We start from the raw sequence: 23,127 nt of genomic DNA, 5'->3' as shown, positions 1-23,127 counted from the left end.
ATCCAGCGGGGGTGAGCGGGACTTGCCCCCCCCCCCCCACACCCCCCCCCCCCACACACACACCCCCACACCCCCCCCCCTTTTTCCACAAGAGAGAGAGAGAGAGAGAGAGAGAGAGAGAGAGAGAGAGAGAAGAGGAAGAAAAAAGAAAAGGGGGAAGAAGGAGATCGGGGGGCGAAAGGGCCTTGCCTCCCAGGCTGTTGCCTCCCCCCAATAAAACAAAATAGAAGGAAGGAAGGAAATGGAAAGAAAAAAGGAAAAGAGGAGATAAAGGGAAGGAAAATTGAGTAAGAAGTAAAGAAAAGAAGGGGGATATCACTTGCAATTTTCCCGCCAACAAGTTGCGGATGGGGGTGGGGCAAAAGGCCTTTGCCTCCCCCGCCCCCGCTAAAAAAAGAGAGAGAGAAGGAAGGAAAAGGAAAAAAGGAGAGCTAAAAGGGACCGAAAAAGAGGAAGAAGAAAAAAAAAAGGGTTAAAAGAATTTCGATGCGGTGTTCGAGTAGAATTCTGTGAGATGATGATATACTTTCTCGTAGCTTGATGTGACGAAGTGTCTCTATCCAGATATCTGTTGATAGTATTATAGAATATAGAAGCCTGATATGACCTTCTGCTCGTAACCGACAAGTCACCGCATTAAAATTAAATTGCAAATAGTGTTCAACAACACGATGGTGGATGAAACTTTCTAATATTCGAAGATATATGACCATCAGACCATATTGTTTCATTATTTTTTATTCAATCAATCAACGTCAAAGAATTGATTTATCATCGCACTTCAATTTATTATTTCACCTTTTAATGTAATTTCATTCTTATGCATCACGAAAGAACAGTGAATTGGATTCTTCAATGTTTGTTTTGATTAATTTCCTCCCCTTTCCTTCTCCCTGTTTAATACTGATAACATTTTCAATTTTTCTTAATCAAGGCAAAATATTATTTTCATATTTTCTTTATGCAAGACAGGGAGAGAGAGAGAGAGAGAGAGAGAGAGAGAGAGAGAGAGAATATGTTAAGTGAGAATTATCGAGTACAACTATGAATTGCATCCTTTTCAATATTATTCAATTCGCTGAAAATCTTTATTTTATAATTTCACGGGGGCGATTTTTAATTTTGCAATCGCCCCCGTAGACAACCTGATGGGGGCGATTATGGAGCTCACGGGGGTGAATCGCCCATCGCCCCCGTGTATTTTGAGCGCTGCTAGTGAGGTATTATAATTGTTTTCTTTATATTGATAATATAACTTTTGCAATTTTCCCCCTAAAAATCTTATTTCCTCACAGACTATGGCGCATCCAAGTATTGATAGTAATATGTTTTTTTGTGTGTGGATGCACTAATATAGAGTAATGTTTTCAGTTAAGTCATGAAATAATGTGAATTTTGATAAATTATTCATATAAAAAATCAATGATTCTGAATACACAATATTGAAAAACATCAATTCTTCAAAGTTTATAAGAGATTTTTTTCTTCATCTATTAAAACCAAATTATTTTTGGAGTTTACTTAAACTAGCTACACTCAGTAAGCCAAGAAGAGCAGAGGAATGAGCTCTCTCTCCCTCTCTCTCTCTCTCTCTCTCTCTCTCTCTCTCTCTCTCTCTCTCTCTCTCTCTCTCTCTCTCTCTCTCTCTCTCACACACACACACCCTCTCCCTCTCTCTGTTTCCGATCCGAAGGCATGCATCACCTTGAGTCTAAAGAGCAATATTTTGGTGTTTGTCATATTTTAGTTAACATTTTCCATTTCCTTTTCATTTTGAGGTCTTCGAGGCACCATAACTCCTGATCGCTATATTTAGCATGCTGCAGGTTCAACTTCAAGGAGCGAGATAGAAAAATACTCGGAGAAATTCACTTTTTGGAGGCAAGGTGGACTTTTAAAAACAGGATTGCAACAATAGGTAGTCGTAAATCAATGAATAATTATATTTTCTACCAGAAAAGGTGAATTTTAAGCAACCTTTCTGACCTGCTCAAGCAAAACTAGTTTAGGTAAGTACAAATTCAATGTAAACTTTGTACCGTTGTCCCACATGTAGAAATCTATCGGGGCAGGACCCGACCCGTTTTAGCCATTGCCATCGGGCATGGGAAGGATTTTAGTACACAAAACAGAGTGAGCGAGCAGACACCCTAATTGTAGGAGAGGTTAAAATTTGAAAATTCTATGCAATACTCTATTTAAAATTCTAATTTAAGCTTGAATGTAGGCCGTCTGGACGATTTTTCCACTCCAGCAAAAAGAGAGTCAATGGCAATGCTCATGCCATGGCACTCCCGCAAAGCATATAGAGTCATAGACCGAAAGCTTCAGTCTCTATAATCGTCGGTTGTTCCACTGAGACTACGTCTGGCTCCACTAGACCTCCGGTTATAGAGACAGAACGATCGCCTATGCCAGCCTGTGTTGAACTTATTCCGCTAGATTTTAGCCGCTAGGCCCCTCCCACAAACTTGCCACGGCCGTATTGTTATGCCCCCAAAATCCCCCAAAATGTCATTTTACCTCGTTCATTTCCAATTTTAAATTAGGCCTAGGCTATAATACATCGGTTCCACTTACTAACTTTATTGATATAATCCGTTTAATGGTCCCTTTTAAGGAAATTATGGGTCAAAATCGACATCCATGTTGAAAATCTTGCAAGCCGTGTTAAACTCTCGCTGCCGTCAATCTCATCCCTTCTAGTCTACGCCGAAGGCAAAATGATTATGAAGGAAAAACTGCGCCATCTACACGTTCGTAATGGCGTTATCACAGTTTTTCCTTCATAATCATTTTGCCTTCGGCGTAGACTAGAAGGGATGAGATTGACGGCAGCGAGAGTTTAACACGGCTTGCAAGATTTTCAACATGGATGTCGATTTTGACCCATAATTTCCTTAAAAGGGACCATTAAACGGATTATATCAATAAAGTTAGTAAGTGGAACCGATGTATTATAGCCTAGGCCTAATTTAAAATTGGAAATGAACGAGGTAAAATGACATTTTGGGGGATTTTGGGGGCATAACAATACGGCCGTGGCAAGTTTGTGGGAGGGGCCTAGCGGCTAAAATCTAGCGGAATAAGTTCAACACAGGCTGGCATAGGCGATCGTTCTGTCTCTATAACCGGAGGTCTAGTGGAGCCAGACGTAGTCTCAGTGGAACAACCGACGATTATAGAGACTGAAGCTTTCGGTCTAATAGAGTCAATGCTAAAGCGTATTGACCTCTAGCACTGCATACATGCTGTGAGGCAGGGACCTAGAAGTCTATACACAAATATACACACCACACAATATCGCATAGACTGTACACAATCATGTTGAGGCAGCTGTAAGCAAAGTTTGACACTAGACTTACAATTTGATTTTATAAATTATTCTTTTTAACATCAGTAAGTTAAACAAAATATATTTTACTGCTATTTAGGTGTCATCGATTGTCACTAAAGTACCGATTTTGAGTGAAATCAGTTGAGCTTTGTACAGTGGTGTTTGAAATGTTGAGAATCAAAAGCACAGCTTTTACTACACAGTCAGGATAGTGATGCTCCTATGTGTGTGCCATGGCTGCGTTGGATTTTTCAATCTTCAAAATTTGGGATCGTTTTTAACAAAATTTTTTGGGGGAAAAAAAAATGTAGAGTAAAGACTGTTAAGGAGGTTTTTTTTGGCCACTTCAGACAAAATTCTTTTTTATGGATCTATTATCATTTCTTGTTCAAATCATGAAGCAAATATTAGACTAGAGTCTAGAGTAAAGGAGCCGGTTTTCGGCCACTTAAGACAAAATCCTATCTTTTGGACCCTTTACTTCCTATTTATTATCATTTTTTGTTCAAATCATGAAGCAAATATTATTATTATTTAAACAAAACAAGAATCCCAGAAAAAAATCACGAATTGCCATGACTATATTCATTTCAATTTTCACTGTTTCGGAGTCAGTTTTCGGCATAGCGTACCAGTTTTCGGCCGCATGTACAAAGTCAATAGGAAGCGCGCGCACGCGCCGTGCGTTTCCGCGCTGATCTATAGCACTAGCGGGCGGAGCAGATATCCCACGCCGGAGCTCCCAGGAGCTCGCCAGGCCGAAAACTAGTACTGCGGTGATCGGATGTTGGAATCTGAATTAGACAGAGATATCGTGTGTGCGTTGCGGTGTGCGGCTGCATTGATTTAATACATGCGATGAGATACTTTTGAGCTTGCGATTAGCACAAAATCGGGCTCTAAATCTGAAAAATACTTGAAATAAAGCTCATTTTATGGTACCCATATTTCTTACAGACACGGGTAAGATACTCGATTTTTCAGACTTGGGTAGCGGGACCGCCGATTACATCGCTAAAATGTGATATTTTAGGATATATTTTTCATTGCAAATGTGGTTCTTCAGTGACACTGGCATGGTATGGTATGTGTGGGATATGTGTTATGCTATTATGCGACGTATTTTAGAGGGATTTTACCTTCCATCCAACCAATCGGCCGAAAACTGGAGCTGGCCGATTACCGGCTCCTTTACTCTATTAGATCTATAATTTAAAAAAAAAAGAATCCCAGAAAAAAAAAATTACTATGACAATATTCATTTCAATTTTCACTGTTTCGGAGACAGTTATCGGCCTAGCGAGACAGTTTTCGGTCGCATGTACAAATTCAATAGGAAGCGCTCATGCGCCGTGCGTTTCCCCGCTGATCTATAGCACTAGCGGGTGGCGCAGGTAGGTATCCCACGCCAGAGCTCGCCATGCTGAAAACTATGTCTGCGGTGATCGGAAATTGGAATCTGAATTAGACAGAGATATCAAGTGTGCGCTGCTGTGTCTGGCTGCATTGATTTAATACATGCAATGAGATACTTTTGAGCTTGCGACTCACACAAAATCGGGCTCTAAATCTGAAAAATACTTGAAACAAAGCTCATTTTATGGTACCCATATTCCTTACAGACATGCGTATCGTTAATATGTGATATTTAAGGACATATTTTCCACTGCAAATGTGGTTCTTCAGTGACTCTGGCATGTTATGGTATGTGTGGGATATGTGATATGCTATTATGCAATGTATTTTAAAGGGATTTTACCATGCATCCAATGGACCGGAAAACTGTCAACGGTTGGTTGATTACCCCCTCCTTTACTCTAAATCTAATTTTCTGATTTATAAATCAGATAGAAAAAACTCTGAATATTTTTATCCTATTTACATTTGTGCATCTTTTTATTTCTTATTTCAAAATGCGAAATTTACGGATTTACGGATGTACTTATATGAGTTATCCATTTTTTTATCTCAGAACAATGGAACTACATGTAGGAATCTATGACATGACCCGGCAGATATGTTTCCGGGACAACCTACCAAAACATAGCCAATGGCCAATCAGAGCACTCGTTTCATATTGGATTTACAAATATTCATATATCACTGGGTCAAGCCGGGCTGACTCGTACGTAGCTATTGGACGTCCGAAAGAACAAATGAATATTCATCAACTAAAACCACGATGGATGACAACGAATCATGTTGACTACAAGACTTTCTCGGTTTAATCATTAATTTAGGATCTAAATGAGCGAGCTATCATAAATCAAATTAGCTTTATATACATGTATGTTATTTTTTATTTTTTAATATATTTATTGTAATATTGCAGCATTTATGAGGATGTAAAGAGTGAAAATCTTGTTGCATATCTCATTCATCGCGGTCTGGCCGAACCGAACCATTTGTTCCGTACAGTCCCCATAGGTCGTACTTCAGTCTCTATAATCGAGGTCTAGTGGAGCCAGACATAGTCTCAGTGGAACAACCGACGATATAGAAAGACTGAAGCTTTTGGTCTAACTCCAGCAAAGCATAGAGAGTGAATGCTATTGCGTATTGACTAGGCCTGAGTCATCACAGGTTTTGTTGAACCCGGGTTTGACTTGAAAATTTTGGGCGGGGACCGGGTACCCGAAATTTTCACCACTGCACTGACACTAAAAATCGTGTGCATGCAGAAGCGGGAGTTAGACTAAGTTGCTGTTCTAATAATGCGAAGGAAAAGACAGTTACTGCTTTCAAAACAATAAAATAATCAATTGGATTAAATTAAGATGCTTTAAAAAATAAATGGATATCGTTTCAGTTGACAGTAGGTGTTTTTATTGCTCAAAATTGAGGCTGCAAGAAATAAATCAAGCTTCGTGCGAGGTACCGAGTGCGTTCAGAAACGTAAGTGGAAATATGATCAACTGAGGACTGAGCAAGTTAAGAAAGTCCCACACACAAGACTAAAATGTTGATCAGACTATTAGACTTAAATCGTAATACTAATAGGCATTAATTTAATTGTCAAAATATATCCACAACCTAATGGTTTACCCATGATATAGCCCTTGAAATAACATTGAAGTGCCTTCCGTTCGTTCAAAAAATGCACGTATAACGGCAAGCTGAAGTTACGAGTCAAGTTTTGTTTGCATCCCTACACCGTCATCCGAGCTGATCGGAACATTAAGCATTAAACCAATTAAAAAACATATTACGTAAGACTTTAAGGGAGTCCAATTCAACAAACTTACCGTAAAATAATGATTTGCTTTGACAAATAATATTATAGATATTCATAATATCTTATAGAAATAATGATATTTCATGAGCTACGTACCCAATATCGAGTTAGCCATCATTTTGAAATGAGACGAGTTGTCATGCAGCGCAGTAGACCGTAGGAGGCGTAGCAAAAAGCAAGACATAGGCACCGTTTTTCAGGTGACGGCGGCGGCGTCAACATCAAACACTTAACCTACATGTAAGGTTAAGTTTTTGAATTTTTGATATAATTTTGAAAGTATAAGTTCTTAGTCAATGAAACTTGGACTTAAGGGTTATCAAGTATCCCTAATCATGTGATTAGTATTTCAGGTCACTAAGTTAAGGTCAAAGGTCATTTTAGGTCAACAAACTTAGACTTTGTTGTGTGCCATCAACATCAAGATATTGAATTTTTTAGCATATTTTCAAAATTGATTGTTCAAATTCTATGAAACTTATACCCAAGGGTTATCAAGTATCACAAATCATATGACCCAAATTCCAGGTCACAAGGTCAAAAGTCAGTAGACTTGGATTGTGTTTTCACAACTTAATATGAGAATTAATTTTTTTTTTATTAATTTGTTCATATTTCATGAAAGTTATCAATCAAAATAATAGTAAATACCTGTAATTTTTTGTAATTTTTGTAAATATTCACTTCAAAATGCAATTTTGAGGGCCTGCTAATGGGCCACCCTGCCTATAAATAATGTCCCAACCTCAATTTTTTTATCATATCGAATTGCGTAATGCAGGCGAGACCGCCGAGAGCGTTTCCCTTGTTTATACTTTGATTCTGATTGGTTGAACACATATACAAATATGACGTCATATTGAATCGTATATTTTCTTTAAAGATCGTGTCTCGAGTTTAATGGAAATCAGTGGTGTGGTTTTGAAGTTAGGACGATAATATGGAAGACCCTCCCAGAAACATCTATAAATACTCTGAGTTTGCTTAAACCTGGTAATGAGAAAAATATGATACTATACCATAATTTTTTGAGAGTTAAACAGTATTTCAGTAAGTCAAAGCCAAAGTATAGTCACTTTTCCTTGCCATGTTTTGCGTCAGCACGCCCATCCAAACTACTGAAGAAAAAACAAAAATAAGACTCATGCAACACTAACAAACTGTATCTAAAAATGGAAACAGGGAAATGAATCGGCGTCAATGCACTGATCAGTGCCGATGCAAATATAAAAAACATGTAAAGGACAAAAACAACATGCATAATGTAACAAAATGCATGAAAAAAATTGGTTAAACGAGCGAGAAATGCTGAACGGTTTTGATGAATGCGGTCGTTTAACCATCGGTTAAACGTTTTGACTCAAGCATTATTTTATCTTATCATCTACTCAGCAGAATTTATGAAATCTAAGCTCAGTGTAAATGGCTTATGTCTATGAGTAAAGTTGAAGCACAGTGCTGTGACTGCAGGCCAGAGATTTCCCTGGGCAGCACATGAATGAAAGCACTCCCACTGGCCGTTCCGATGCCCGTATAGGCATGTGGTCTTGAGCCGATCTTGAGCCGCAGAGTTCCCCATCCAGGCCCATCGCCAAGGTAGTCCAAGGAAGGGTTTAATTTATTAAACTTGACTCTCCTCTGATCACTCTGCGTTTCAAAATTCTTTTAAACAAAAAGAAATTCAAAGGTTCATTTGATGAAACAAGGTTTAATCATGAAACTCGACTATCCTTAGATTCATTTGCGCTTCGAAAGTCGTCAAGACTACGTTAGATAATGGAGGGTTTCTTCAACTTTCATCATAAGTATTATTATCCCTCACGCCTTTAACAGGCCCATGGTGGAAATGCTGTGGCTCTGCTGTGTTTGTGCCAAGTCAACACCAAAGATGTGACATTACTTCATGGCTTTCAAACCAATTTTTTGTTGTTGCAATCTCTTCTAGAAAATATGTAAAAGAATATTACTTTAGAATATTTTAAGATATATCATGACATCATTTATTTTAGCATTATTGCTGTCAATTTCAAATTACCTTCCTTGGAATGCAGGTTCATAAATGGACTTATTTTCTTTTGTTGGAGAATGCTGCGGAATTAAATTCATTTATGGAATTTATTTGTTATTATCTTTGAACTTTCTTTTGAAGTTTTTGAATTAAAGAAATATCAATATATAACTTATGAATTCATCATTCATTTACCCTTGTTGATCAAGAGTTTATTAGAGTAGGGTTTATTTAAAATAGGACACTGCCATTATTATTATCCCGAGGGGATATAGTAACGCCGCCGTTCGCGTTCGTCACGTCCGTAACAAATTTGGTTGACGATCGATAACTTCAGTAATGTTTGACGGATTTTAATGACATGAAGGTTCATGGTATCAAAACACAACCTAAGTTCAATTTCCGAGTATGTAGGTCAAAGGTCATAGCTCATTAGATATGCAAATCTGGTTTCCATTCGATAACTTGAGTAATGTTCATCAAATTTTAATACATGTACAGCCTCAGTTCGATTTCTGAGTGTGTAAACTCAACTGCAATTTAGGCCTTCATAGTTCTTGTTCATTTTGATTACAGTAAAAAATATACATTCCCCCATCCCAAAAGTGTTCTGTAGATGGAAAACTCGTTTCTACAATGTTTTTTTTTTTCTTTTCTGTTGACATAAATATCTAGAGAAAGATTCTCCATGCGGACAGCACTCATTGTGACAGTATGTTTTTTGTGCTTAGGATTACATAGGAGCAAGACTTGGTTTAGATGGCTACCAAGGTGCGGTACCTAGACAGAAGATTGCTCAAGAATGTTCTTCGTCACACAGAGACTCACAACAGACTTCAAGAGGAGGAGGAAATGTGGGATAAGAAGAAAGACCGGAGATCAGATAGACCCAAGAAGAGGTATGTCATCTTTATTTATATCATAGAGAGAGGTTTTAAGCATGAGCCATTGGAATCATTTCAATTGCCCAGCAGAAAGACATTAGAGCTAGTATTGTGTGATTATTGCCCTTCTGATGAGTGTATCAAAAAATGAGAAAAGAAGCTGTTTAAATGCTAAATTCATTGATGTACATCACATGGATTGGATGATTGGAAAAGAAAACCTTCAGGTTAAATGGTTAGGTAGTTAATCTTTTTCTATTCCTGGCATCCATATATGACTCTGAACCTTACTATTGGTTTGTATTTGTTTTCTTAATTTTGTTTTTGCTGAATAAATAATGACGCTAATAACGACAACAACAACAATCATCATCTCGGGATCAGCAGGTTTCAATCTTGATTTTGATTTTTGATCGTGATCTCGAAGCTATTGCTTTAGGCATTTTCGCTTGAGATCAGTTACAGATCGACAATAAACACCTATTACATGTACTAATCATTATTTATACAAGAAATGGCAGGCAGCAATCAAAAGAGCGTGACATGAACATGGGGCAGGAAATCCAGCTAAGCTCCACAAAGTGTACTAGACAATTTACTCTCGCCTACTTCCATAGTAAATTTTGAATTATGTAAATTTCTGTCTTCGAGTCTGATTTTTGCTTGAGAGCAAAGATGAATAATTCTACAACAAAAATTATTGAATTTTTAATTTCAGTAAATGAACAAAAGCTTACATTTCAATTTTTTCTGGACCAAATGAAAGGACCCCAACCCCACAGTTTAACAAGTAATGAAACTTCACAGTTTATTTCCATGTTATTTTCTTTTTTTTTTTTTTTTTCTTCTTTTGTTGTTGTAATTGAGCCTTTTGTATAGGAGGACCAACTTTGCAAGTAGAATACAGTGTCTTTTCATGCGTAGTCTTTGAAACCTGCCAGTGGCTTGTACATAAAGACCACCTGCTGGAAAAGACCCCTAATTTATAGATAGATAGATAACTGGTTTATTAATGAAAAACATCATTGCGGCGTAGCCGAATTAAGAAATGAATTCCAACATTATCCATGGGCACGATAAGAAGTTAGAGAGCAAATTCTAACCACTTTCTTTTGTAACAAAAAAAGAGAGTTCAATTTTGACTTGTAGGTATTTGCCCAAACAGTATTACAATATGTCAAATATAATCTGTTTCTCTTTTCAATTTGACGTAAGATACTACCAGTGATCCAAGGCTTCTTTATTGTTCTTTTCCTTGGTTTATTTTTTTTCAAAGTTTCATTATACAAAGATGTAAACAAATCTAAAAAAATATTATAAGCTTCATCAGTATCAGAACAACAAATTATTCCAGTCCAGTTTACATTACATAACAACATCTTAAAAGAATCAATAGTTTCTTCATTAATAATCCGGCTGTAACGCAAAGGGTCACACTGAATGTTGAGTTTCAGTTTAGTAATTTGAAAAAGTAGGAAAATGATCAGAGATATCATTATAGAATAAACCTGAAGAAACATCATAGTCAAAATGGTTAGTAAAAATATTATCTATTAATGAAGAAGTTGTGGAGTTAATTCTAGTAGGCTTGTCAATCAAAGGAAGTAAATAGTTAGCATATATAACACTCAAAAAGTTACTAACTGCATTATTTGTATGCTGCATGATATTTACATTAAAATCACCCATTATATAAATACGCTTGTTTTCACGGTTCATTTTTTCTAAACAATTTTCAAATTCTTCTGTAAATTCTCTAAGGTTGGATTGTGGTTTTACTTTTCTATATATAATCCCAACTAAATGTTATTTTCGATAAAAAGAGATTCATAGTTAACAGAAGAAATGAATAGGTCAGTTTGGAATTTATAATCATACATTTCAGAAACTAAAAGACCAACTCCACCGCCTCGACCTTGAATACGATCAGAGTGTATAAATGTATACCCATCTAAGTGAAATAACATACTGTAGGCGTATTATTGTGTATCCAAGGTTCAGAAAAACCATAAATAGAAAATTGAAAAGGAATAGTAGATATGAAATTAGATATTGCATCAAAGTTTTTGTTTTTAAAAACTACGTGAATTAAAATGAAGAATACTAAAATTATCAGTTTGATTGTCATAAATTGAAGAAAATTCATCAAGAAAGTAGTATCTATAGTCTACATGTAGCTGGAAATCATTAATAAGTGAATTAATAGGTAAACTATCATCGTCATCATTAAATACATCATCACCCACATGAGACAAAGAATTTAGTGAGCGAATATCAAAAGCATCAACTTCTTTATCATTGAATATTGCACAGAAACTATCATTATCTAGACTACTGAATGGAAAAACAGAGTGTACACAAACAGGGGAAAAACAATGAGATGTGTCATTAATGCCACGTCATTCTGAGATTTTGTGTAAGCAAGCAGAACATGTTTTATCTACAAGTTCCACTAAACAATTACAATTAGAGCATAGCATATCAAGGCACAAAAATTAAACAATGTATATAAACATGGGTGAAAAAGGAAAAAGAAAATAGAATAAGCAGGCAATGAAGCCCCTACAATACGATTAAAAAAAGTATGAGCTATCAACTCAACCAGGAGGCACATTATAAGAACTAAATTTTATTAGTGTCTTGTTGACAGTTGATCAGTCTTTTCCTACTGCCAGGCTTCTTTGAGAGTGCAAAGATTCGCCCATCCATTGTCCATGCACTCTTTACACTCTCACTTTCACATACTTAGCTGAGGAGATATACATTCTTTGTCGTCAGATCTTCCATAATCAACTTTCTTTTCCCTGCAAGTTTACAGCGATTTCGGATAACTTCATTACGTTTTCTGTATGATCGAAACTTCACGATGATTGATTTTTCGCCTCAGGATTTCCAGTGCGATGTTCTCTTGACCTAGTTCTGATCAACGTTGGCTACTTAGCAAAGAATTGATCTTTTGGCTTCCGGCTTACCGTTAACCTGAAAGGTGGATAGAAATAACATTAAAAGACTTGATGACACATTTGCCCGAGTTGCCAAGTATTTCCTCAAAATTTGAGTACAAACATGTACAAAACATCTAATGATACGCTTTTAATATAGGCGTGACACTAAAAGTAGACAATTATTTGAAGACCGATCCTAAAGCGGATTTGTTGCTCACCATGCTTTTCCTCAAAACAGGCAGTCTTCCTCTTTTCTCCTTGTCCTGCTCACATTTGGATATCAAGTACACGCGACCGCCTCACAACTCCTGTGGCATCCATGTTGTCTAGCCAACCTCTCTCTTGTTCACAATCAATATTTCATAATTATATAGGGTAGATAGTGTTTTTGTGCTGCAGGATTTGTTGCTCACCATTCTTTTTCTCAAAGGCCGTCTTCCTCTGTTCTCCTTGTCCTGCTCACATTTGGATATTCAGGGATATGAGAGTTTATCCCTGATCCTACCAAGTACACGCGACCGCCTCACAACTCCTGTGGCATCCATGTTCTTTTCACGTTCAAAAGTTCACTGGTGATCTGGCAAACAGTACAATCAATATTACATAATTATCCTGGTGTACTGTATAAATGATGAATCTTAAGGAGACAAAAGTCATCTGCTAAAGGCCAGAAGAGAAATAAGTCATACACATTTACATGGAGTTAATGATCTCCTGGCTTTCATGAAATAATCAATGTATTTCTAGCTTTCATGATCGCGCACAAGAAATCCTTTATCATTTTGTGCTTTGATTATATTCTTTGTGTCTAATGTAAGGTCACGAGGTCCGGTCAGATATGGGCAGATGTACAGTGATTCCCCTCAAGACCTGATCGGTGGAAGTAGCAGAGATAAATGGAATCAACGGAGACTGAACAGAGGTGGCAGACAGGGCATGGGCAGGGAGGTGGAGAGGTAAGGTCACATCTAAAGATGGTCTTTCAGGAGTCCTGATTGAAAATCAAATCACCTACCAATTTGGGATACAGCCAGTGCAGTGTCCTTGGCCCTATGGTTTGGGGTTATGACCGACTGTCAAGTCTTATGCAGGGCTTTACACTAGAGGGCACCTGGGACTAATAGCATACAGGGTTCATGCATACACACTCAAAAAGCTCAATCCTGAACCACTTTCAAAAAAGGTTAGTGTGGAGCCCTGTGTTACGTAATGCATAATCCACCACCAACTACAACCCTAGAGGCAAACTTTTCTCAGCATATGTTCTCCTCCTGAACCAAAATGAACACTCTGATGTACTTAAGAGACAATCTCGAGAATGGGATGATGTCATAGCTCAATTTTTTTTTTGTAATGCAAACTTTTATTGTATTACATTGGAAATCAACGGATTCTCAGGCGAGTGATATGTGTGGGATGTATTGCCCTTTGAGACGTTATGAAAGACTGATTTGTAGGCCTTATTATAGAGGTGGACAAAGTTAAAAACATGGTTAAGTTTAGTTCTCTGATTTATGTCGCCCCCTATGTCAAGCTCTTTATTCTCATCTTATTTCTCTAATTATGAAACAAATAAATATGTAGATTACATTCAATCAAGAAATTCAAATGAGAAATTATTACAGAATTAGAGCAATTTTCAGTGTGAGGAAAGTAACATGTAGCATTCCATAAATCAGTGGAATAACTTTTATGAGGATAAATTTATAGCATGTTATTGTGAGCAAACTATGCGCTACCAGTATATGAAATAATTACTTGCTTTTCATAAAGTACTAGTAATATGCTTTCACATGATACATTGATGGCATTGAACCATACACGCTTCAACAAGCAACCTTGTTTAGAAAACGGTATGTCAAAATCCATTTGTGCCAGACTTTTGTAAAACAGTGAAAACATAAGTATCACATGCGAGTATGACATGAAATGTAAGCTGTAATGGAATTTTCATGCAAGATTCTAATTTGTGAAAGTTTGTGTGTGTTTCATTCAGGTCATGTTCATGTGTGATCCTTAATTTTTATAGTTTTACCGAAATCTGCCACATTTTGCCATTTCCAAAATAATGTTGCTCAGTGAAGCCTGTATCGATTAATCTTAAGTCATCAATGCATCATTTGGAAGCATATTAATTCTACTTCATGAAAAGCAAAGAATATTAACTATACGGCTCATAGTTTGTTCACAATAATCATGTGATTTGGGGTTTTGTTGTTTCTGGGACGCACTGTATACACAGAAATACACCAAAAGATGGACACCCTACAAAAGGAATCATCCAAAGATAGCAGTTGATGTACAGTGTGAGCTACAATTAGATGCCTTAGTACGGCTAGCTTATCGTTCCTTACCCCATGCAGTGATGAGCATTAAGAAAATAGTAATGATAACAACTTGGTATGTTAAGATTGCTGTCTCCTTGTCAGATATTGAAAACTTCACTGATGTTGAAAAACTGTAAGAATTTTGTAAAAGCATATTATTAACTACTGGCAGTCCCCATTGCAACCATGCATAATATATACATTTGTATTATTTTGTTTCATATTTCAATGCATTTGTAGATGGAGTCACAATGGATTCATGGAGCTCTACCCAGAAGAGAGTATTAACAGGTCCTCTATGGATGAGAGCAGTGATGAAGGGGGTATAGGGCAATCCAGCAAAAGAAAGAAACATTCAAAGAGGTAAAATCAATCATCTCTTTTATCTCAATTAGGGTGCAGCTGTTCGGTACCTAGGTTTATGAATCTTAGACAGAGCTGCCAACCGTTACGAAAAATTGGTATTTGTTACGAAAATTCGAAGGGAATACGAAAATACGAAAATGCCTTCCAAAAGTCCGAATTCATGATAAATATCGTCTGCTAACTTTAGCATGTAGTAATTCAACTATGTTCGCTGCTACCGAATTCCACCTAAAAGCAAACAAAATAAGGAGCAGCGGAAGATTGGCTCAGCAGCGCGCATACCTTGCAGCTGCATGCGATATGACTAACGGGACTTCACTGCGGACCAGCCTGGCGGTCCCGGCGCCAAGATGTGTGAGCGGCCGCCGGAGTTGAAGATAGTCGAGTCGCGCAGTGGACCATCGAAGGACCATTTCGGCGTAACCAATGCATGGATATTGACAGAGAATGGCGGGAAATCAGCAAAAGAAGACCAAGAAATGTTCACAGAAGTGCTATAAGACCGAATACAGTATCCAGTACCTGTGTATTCGGAAGTCTGAAAGAGAAATTCATCTTGCATTTTATTTTTGCAGCTACATGCGATATGCCTACTAGGATTTCACTGCAGACTAGGCCGGCGGTCCCGGTCGCGCGATGTGTGAGCGGACGCAGGAGTTGAAGATAGTCGAGTCGCGAGGTGGAACATCGAAGGACGATTCAAAGTTTCAAACAATGCGTGGATATTGACAAGGAATAGCGAAATCAGCAAAAGAAGTACATGTATAAGACCGAATACAGTATCCAGTAGACCTGCTGTAGATCTATTTTGAAGTCTGAAAGAGGTATTCATCATACATTTTGTACAATTTGTATGTTTTTGTTTTTTTAATGGGAATTATTTAACTAAATACACATGTAAAATGCTCCAAAATAAGGCTCATATTGCACCAGAGAGCATCTAGAACCCCAGAGCTTCCAGGGCCCTAAGGCGGGCCCTGGACCCCGGCCGCATAATCGGGCGCTCTGCGCTCAAGATGTGCGCTATGCGCACATTATTTGGTGTCGTTTTCAAATCCTTCCTATTTCTGATTTCCAAAAGTTGGCATCTCTGGTGTTGGTATGTCTGATTTATTCCACAGTTTGCAACCGTATTTATCCTCTTTCTTTCTTCTGGGTTAATTTTTGTTGTGTTCTTTGGTGTGTTTCACATCAAATGTATCAGTAAAAATAAAATATGGTCTTTACAGTATGCATTCGCGCTGCGTTACAACATCAATAGGTTTTTAATAGGTGAAAGGAAGGCCGGTTGAAAAATACTAATTTTGGAGGTGCTGAGTACTAATTTGTACTTCCAAAGGTTGGCAGCTCTGCTTAGACTTGGATTACTACTTTCCCTGGTATAGGGCGGGTCTGTGTATGACATATACGGGACATTTAGATAACATTTGCTAGCCCTTACAGAAAGGAATCAGCAGTGAAGATATTTGTTATGGTAACAGTAAAGTACTATCACGATTTGGTTACCTTCCACATGCTCCTGATGATAATTAGTAAAGGTGCGATTAACATTGTCGTCACAAAAACGCTGACCTCTTACGAGAGTTCGCAATGTTTGTTCTGGCTGAAATACAAAGACTATTGTAAAAAGGCGCACACGTAGGGGGTTCTCTAAATTCAGCGAACTCTGTGCATCAGAAATTACCCCTGGTTCTAGTGAACCAGGGGCAACTTTTAAAAATAAATTGCCCATGGTTCCTGGTCGCTTAGTTCAAGGCTTGGCCCTATGAAGAAATAACAACCAACTATAAATAGATAGAGCTGAAATTATCAAATGTCGTACGTGACACATAAAAGTGTGATTTTCTTGAAAATTAAGTTTATGCTCAAAACTCTGTGATTTGCGTTGAAAAATATCACTGAAAATGTACTTAATAGATATTCTACATTTATGTATCAAAGAAGAATTTAAGACTCCGTTCACAAGATTAACATCTTGAAGATGATATGTCGTATGGGACATTTCATACAGGACATCTCTAGACTTATCAGGAACCTAACATGATCAACATACTAGTGTTTCTTCTTAAATGAACACAATCTACCAAACACATTAGAGTTACAGATTTACTGTCCAATTGTCCATATATCAAAAAGAATGGCAATATGTACATACATATTGCCATTCTTTATGATATATGGACAATTGGACAGTAAAGGGGACAGTATAGGGGACAACTGTATCAAAATATGATAATGATGCGTGATTCTAGAAGGAGAGCAAAGACAAACAAATAACCCAAGAAAGTCTGTAATCTGATAAAAAGAGAAAGATGCTAGCTTTCTAACCAGGCATTAACGATATGTGTATCTACGTGTGCTGTGCAATGAGTTTATCCACCATGATTCATCCAGCAAATGACATTAAAAATGCTTATGATCAAAGACAAAAACGGAAGTCAAACTTTGGAAGCATTTTTCTTTTGGTGGCTCTCAATGTACATTTTAAAAACCCTATTCCTCTGACAGAGTAACAGCTATTTTCTCCAATAAAACTCCTCCCTAGAGTTGAGCTATACATCAAACAAAGCTTTTGAAACAGAGAATCAGAATCAATCAGATTTGGAAAAAAATGTGACATCTGTCTCATTTTGATGTGGCAGGTCACATATTTTTTGTAAACTTTGGAAAATTAAATATTCTATTTGAATGAGTAAATGTTGAATTACATTGTCTTTTAGGACACTAACATTAAAAAATGTATGATATCTTTACTTGCCTTCATCTCTTCCTCTTCTCTTGTCTCCACCCCTCCTTCCCCCCACTGGTCATTCCACCACTCTCTCTTCTCTTGTCTCCACCCCTCCTTCCCCACTGGTCATTCCACCACTCTCTCTTATCTTGTCTCCAACCCTCCTCCCCCACTGGTCATTCCACCACTCTCTCTTCTCTTGTCTCCAACCCTCCTCCCCCACTGGTCATTCCACCACTCTCTCTTATCTTGTCTCCACCCCTCCTCCCCCACTGGTCATTCCACCACTCTCTCTTATCTTGTCTCCACCCCTCCTCCCCCCACTGGTCATTCCACCACTCTCTCTTATCTTGTCTCCACCCCTCCTCCCCCACTGGTCATTCCACCACTCTCTCTTATCTTGTCTCCACCCCTCCTCCCCCACTGGTCATTCCACCACTCTCTCTTATCTTGTCTCCACCCCTCCTCCCCCCACTGGTCATTCCACCACTCTCTCTTATCTTGTCTCCACCCCTCCTCCCCCACTGGTCATTCCACCACTCTCTCTTATCTTGTCTCCACCCCTCCTCCCCCCACTGGTCATTCCACCACTCTCTCTTATATTGTCTCCACCCCTCCTCCCCCACTGGTCATTCCACCACTCTCTCTTATCTTGTCTCCACCCCTCCTCCCCCCACTGGTCATTCCACCACTCTCTCTTATCTTGTCTCCACCCCTCCTCCCCCACTGGTCATTCCACCACTCTCTCTTATCTTGTCTCCACCCCTCCTCCCCCACTGGTCATTCCACCACTCTCTCTTATATTGTCTCCACCCCTCCTCCCCCACTGGTCATTCCACCACTCTCTCTTATCTTGTCTCCACCCCTCCTCCCCCACTGGTCATTCCACTACTCTCTCTTATCTTGTCTCCACCCCCACTGGTCATTCCACCACTCTCACTATCCCCTTCGCTACCTATACCTTACTCCCCTCCCCCTCTCCTGTTATTCACCCCCTCCCCCTCTCCTGTTATTCACCCCCTCCCCCTAATCTTTCACCTACACACAACGGATGCTATCCCAGATCTGAACGACCAAAGAAACCATCTAGAGACCAGCAAGAAAGCGATGATAGTTCCTCAGATTCAGAGAGTTCAACCAGTTTTAGCAGTTCTGACAGTTCTTCAAGTGAAAGCAGTGGCAGCGAAGGAGAGAAGGACAAAGGAAGAATCACTGAAGCAAGGAAACCACAAAGAGATGATGAGAGGAAACACTCAAGGAGGAGAGATAACCCCAGGATGCATAGAAGAAGTCCCAGCAGGAGAAGCGTGAGTAAGGAACGAAGTAGACGACAAAGGAGGAGTAGAGAAAGAAGAAATTCTGGAAGAAATGACAAAAGGAATGGACACAGTGAAGATAAGAAATCAAGGAGAGACAAGAGTACGGATAGAGACAAGCCTCGAAAAAGACACTCCAGTCATGATACATCAAGAGACAGGCACCATCGAAGGAGAGATGACAGAGAATCCAGTAGAAAAAGGAAGAGTGATAGAAAAGATAGAAGCAGAGACAGAAAAAGGAGTAGAAGAAGCAGGTGATCTGGAGTTTTGTGCATCAGTGTGCTATAGCAATTTGATTTTTTTCTTCTGTTTGTGGTTTGAGTAACCATTGCCAAGTTTGAGGTTGTCTGTCATTTTTATGAGTAGATGTTCCTATTTGTTGTTGCTCTTCAAGATTCATAAGAAAAGTAATGTAATGGTAGGACAGTGCGTCCTAGAAAGAATGAAAACCCGATAACAAATGAATATTGTGAACAAACTGCAGGTATAATGAGCTGCATGAATATGATTTCTTGCTTTTTATAAAGTGGAAGTGCTTTGCATTATACATTGAATACATTAAGCCATATACACCTCATTGAGCAACATTGTTTTGAAAATGGCATGTCAGAATCAATCTTGGCCTGATTTGGGTGAACTGAATAATTAACTATCCCATATGGGACCATGACCTGAAGGAAACAAACAGTTCAAAGCTGAATGAGGAGCTTGTTTTCATGTGTTTCTCTGTTAATTATGGGGGCAAGATAATTGCCATCATCATAAAATAAAGGATATGGGAGGCATTGTCAAAGATGGGGGTAAAAATAATATTCTGTACCTAAATTTGTCTGCAATTGTTTGAAATGAACAGTGATTTTTGCATTTTTCAGAACTGCAACTTTTCAAAAGAGGAAATCAGACAGTCAGGTAATATTTATGCAAGAATCAAAGTAAGGAGCACCTTATAACGGGTAAGGTATGGTCAATTGGGCACATAATGTAGAAAAATAAATCATCAGAATAGGGAATTTTCCTCTCATTTTCAAAAGCATTTCCTTAAAGTTTTTTTTGTATGTGGTTTTTCACTATTTTTCCAAAATGCGCCACAAATGGATTTTAACATACCATTTTCAAAATAATATTATTCAGTCAAGCATTCATGGTTTAATGCCTACACTCATCAGTGTATTATTTGGAAGCAATACTTTTACTTTAGGAAAAGCAAGTTTTTTTTCATATACATGTACTATTCGCTCATAGTTTGCTCACGATAAGTATTTGTTTTGAGATTTTGTTTTTTTCTCCGATGTACTGTACATGTATATTAGAACATTTCAGTACTATAGGAGATCATCACATTTATTATAGAATAAATTTAATTGCACAATTTGTAAAAGCTAATACAGTAGAGGTGTTATGGTCCAGTCGATTAGTCTCAGAACTGAACTACAAGGTACGGGTTCAAATCCCTGCCACAACATTAATGTATATTGGCAAGATTTTAATCTAAATTTGCCACACTCCACCCAGATGAGGTAAATGGGTACCTGGTAGAATTATTCCTTGAAATGGGCTCTGTGCTTATAGCGGCTCCCAGAGCTAACGCTAGGGTAATCATTTCCAAAGCCCTGAGGAAGCACATAGGGACGTTAAAATTCATATAAATAATGTGTTAAATGCACTATACAATAACGGAATATTATTATTATTAAATGTACAAATTTGAGAGTTTGTGTCTTTGTATTAGTCTCTCTATCATTACCTTTCCAATATGCTTAAAATATATACAAAAAGCTTATTGAAGAATTATGCTGCCTTCAATTCATGAGATTGGTCAGTCTTTAAAGAATGTAATCTAGAACCTGAGATGAACTCTCCTCTGCCTTGTTACCATGTGATGTGATAAACCCCCTCTAAAAACCTGATGTAATCTAGAACCTGAGATGAACTCTCCTCTGCCTTGTTACTATGTGATGTGATAAACCGCCTCTAAAAACCTGATGTAATCTAGAACCTGAGATGAACTCTCCTCTGCCTTGTTACCATGTGATGTGATAAACCGCCTCTAAAAACCTGATGTAATCTAGAACCTGAGATGAACTCTCCTCTGCCTTGTTACTATGTGATGTGATAAACCGCCTCTAAAAACCTGATGTAATCTAGAACCTGAGATGAACTCTCCTCTGCCTTGTTACTATGTGATGTGATAAACCGCCTCTAAAAACCTGATGTAATCTAGAACCTGAGATGAACTCTCCTCTGCCTTGTTACCATGTGATGTGATAAACCGCCACTATAAACCTGATGTAATCTAGAACCTGAGATGAACTCTCCTCCCAATTCTGCCTTGTTACCATGTGATGTGATAAACCGCCTCTAAAAACCTGCTGAAAAATAGGATGGTGCAAGAGCAGAGTGCCTCTCAGAACACACAAATAAATAAGTACAGGGGCTTCATAGATAATCTGTAAAGCGCTTTGAGAGGGCCTCCGGTCCTGAAAAGCGCTATATAAGAACTAGCTATTATTATTATTATTATTATTTCTTCATACTCCCTTGAGCCATTGATTTACGAGAATAGAGGGAAAGAAAGGTATTAGGGTAAAAGGCTAGAGCTATAATTAAGAGAACAAGCATTAAGAGATGGGTTCCATATATTTCATATTTGGTTTCCATAAACTATTTGCATGTATGCGTTTCCAGTACACGTATTCTTTGTATCACTTTACTGTAGTACAATAGTAGTCTGCAGGCACAGACTTCAATTTTACACCACAATTTCTAAAGCTTTGAGCATAGCCTATCTCTGTCGGTTTCTGGCTGTGTTAGACAACTGAGGTACATGTATGCTGACAGCCTAGTCTCACAGTGCAGACACTGTTACAAATAACACCAGAGAAGGGTTTGTCCTTGCAAATCAGTACAACAATTCATGATCTTTTTGTACAAATGCATCAAGGGTTATTATTCTTACTCTCATGAATGAAAATCTAGCTTTAAGCAGAAACATATCATTGCACTTGTAGGCTTGCAGCCTTTGTGAAGGGCCTTTCTGTGTTATTTCAATAAAATCCTTCATCTTTCATATTTCTACTAGTGCCATAGTGGATTTATTATCATTCTTTTTCATTTATTCAAGTTTTTGAAGAAGAAATAAAATTCAATTTGCCAAATAGGTGTCATGATGTTAAATGATGTTTGAGGGGATATTTATAATTTTTGAAACATTGTCAATAGGTTACATCTTGTATTGCTTTTACATTCTATTCAGACATGTACCTTTTAGAATAGGAAATAAATAATAATTATAATATTTCCGCTTTTATACAGCGCTATGATATCTCTATAAAACGCTTTACAGATATACTATTACCCCTGTCATTGGATTCAATTTCCACTAAGTTCACTTAGTTCTGGTATTTCTTTGGACATTTGCTACCAGTCTAAATTGTTCTCTCTAACGGTATAAGTATTATATTAGTAGTACAGGGCTTGGTCAACCCTGAGCTATAAACCAATCAGTATTTAAGACTGGGAAGCAGTACAAAAAAACATCAATGAATGGCACCAACAGGGAGCTCTTTTGTCCAAAGCAGTCCATGTGCTACATGTACTCAATATGATTATTATTCGGGCCTTCTGCTTCATTCTTTTAAGAAATCACTTTGAATTCTGACAGCACATTAGAGAAGTTCCAGGTTTATGTCATTGCCTTTGTATGCCTTTGTATTTTTGTATAGTTGTTTGATCAGTGAAGTTTTGACCAGTGTACTAACAACAAGTGAAATTACATGTACCGGTAGTATACCTGCAGTATAGGCTGTAGACTGTAAAATAAATGATGAATATGAATATGCCTGCACCCTGCTAGATTTAAGAAAAACGTTCAAGCTCAAAATGGAAGACATTCTGCATAATTGTGCATAATGTTATACTCATGTCACCTTTGCCATGTTTGTGATATGTTCATGTACTGGAGTTCAATGTCATTTT

General features: G+C 37.9%; 1 protein-coding gene and 1 long non-coding RNA gene across 3 annotated transcripts; one reads left to right on the top strand and one right to left on the bottom strand.

The window, feature by feature from the left end:
* The first annotated feature begins 1,802 nt into the window (after positions 1-1,802).
* Positions 1,803-21,289, top strand: LOC753209 (uncharacterized protein NKAPD1). Of its 2 annotated transcripts, none has more exons than XM_030977638.1 (5): positions 1,803-1,918; positions 9,312-9,479; positions 13,228-13,365; positions 14,977-15,099; positions 18,897-21,289. In XM_030977638.1, the coding sequence occupies exons 2-5, from the start codon at positions 9,340-9,342 to the stop codon at positions 19,408-19,410; spliced, it is 915 nt and encodes a 304-aa protein (XP_030833498.1). In that variant the 5' UTR covers positions 1,803-1,918; positions 9,312-9,339; the 3' UTR covers positions 19,411-21,289. The 2 variants fall into 2 exon arrangements, with proteins under 2 accessions (XP_030833498.1, XP_030833497.1); XM_030977637.1 differs by having other exon boundaries at positions 1,804-2,009.
* On the bottom strand, positions 21,253-21,593 carry LOC115920897. The gene is made up of 2 exons (XR_004062601.1): positions 21,453-21,593; positions 21,253-21,376 (listed from the first exon to the last, which is right to left on the bottom strand). It is a non-coding gene; the product is annotated as an uncharacterized LOC115920897 (long non-coding RNA).
* Positions 21,594-23,127: the final 1,534 nt, after the last annotated feature.

This window comes from Strongylocentrotus purpuratus, unplaced genomic scaffold (genome assembly GCF_000002235.5).
Source record: "Strongylocentrotus purpuratus isolate Spur 01 unplaced genomic scaffold, Spur_5.0 spur5_scaffold_1, whole genome shotgun sequence".
Lineage (NCBI taxonomy): Eukaryota > Metazoa > Echinodermata > Echinoidea > Camarodonta > Strongylocentrotidae > Strongylocentrotus > Strongylocentrotus purpuratus.
Note: the sequence above shows the minus strand (reverse complement) of the source record. Positions and strands in the feature narration are given on the sequence as shown.

What these genes read in the sequence shown, in the direction of transcription:
- LOC753209 (XM_030977638.1), top strand. Translation starts at nt 9,340, where the DNA reads ATGGCTACCAAGGTGCGGTACCTAGACAGAAGATTGCTCAAGAATGTT. An exon ending in TCAGATAGACCCAAGAAGAG is followed by an intron (nt 9,480 to 13,227) that starts GTATGTCATCTT and finishes GTCTAATGTAAG; the next exon opens with GTCACGAGGTCCGGTCAGAT. An exon ending in ATGGGCAGGGAGGTGGAGAG is followed by an intron (nt 13,366 to 14,976) that starts GTAAGGTCACAT and finishes ATGCATTTGTAG; the next exon opens with ATGGAGTCACAATGGATTCA.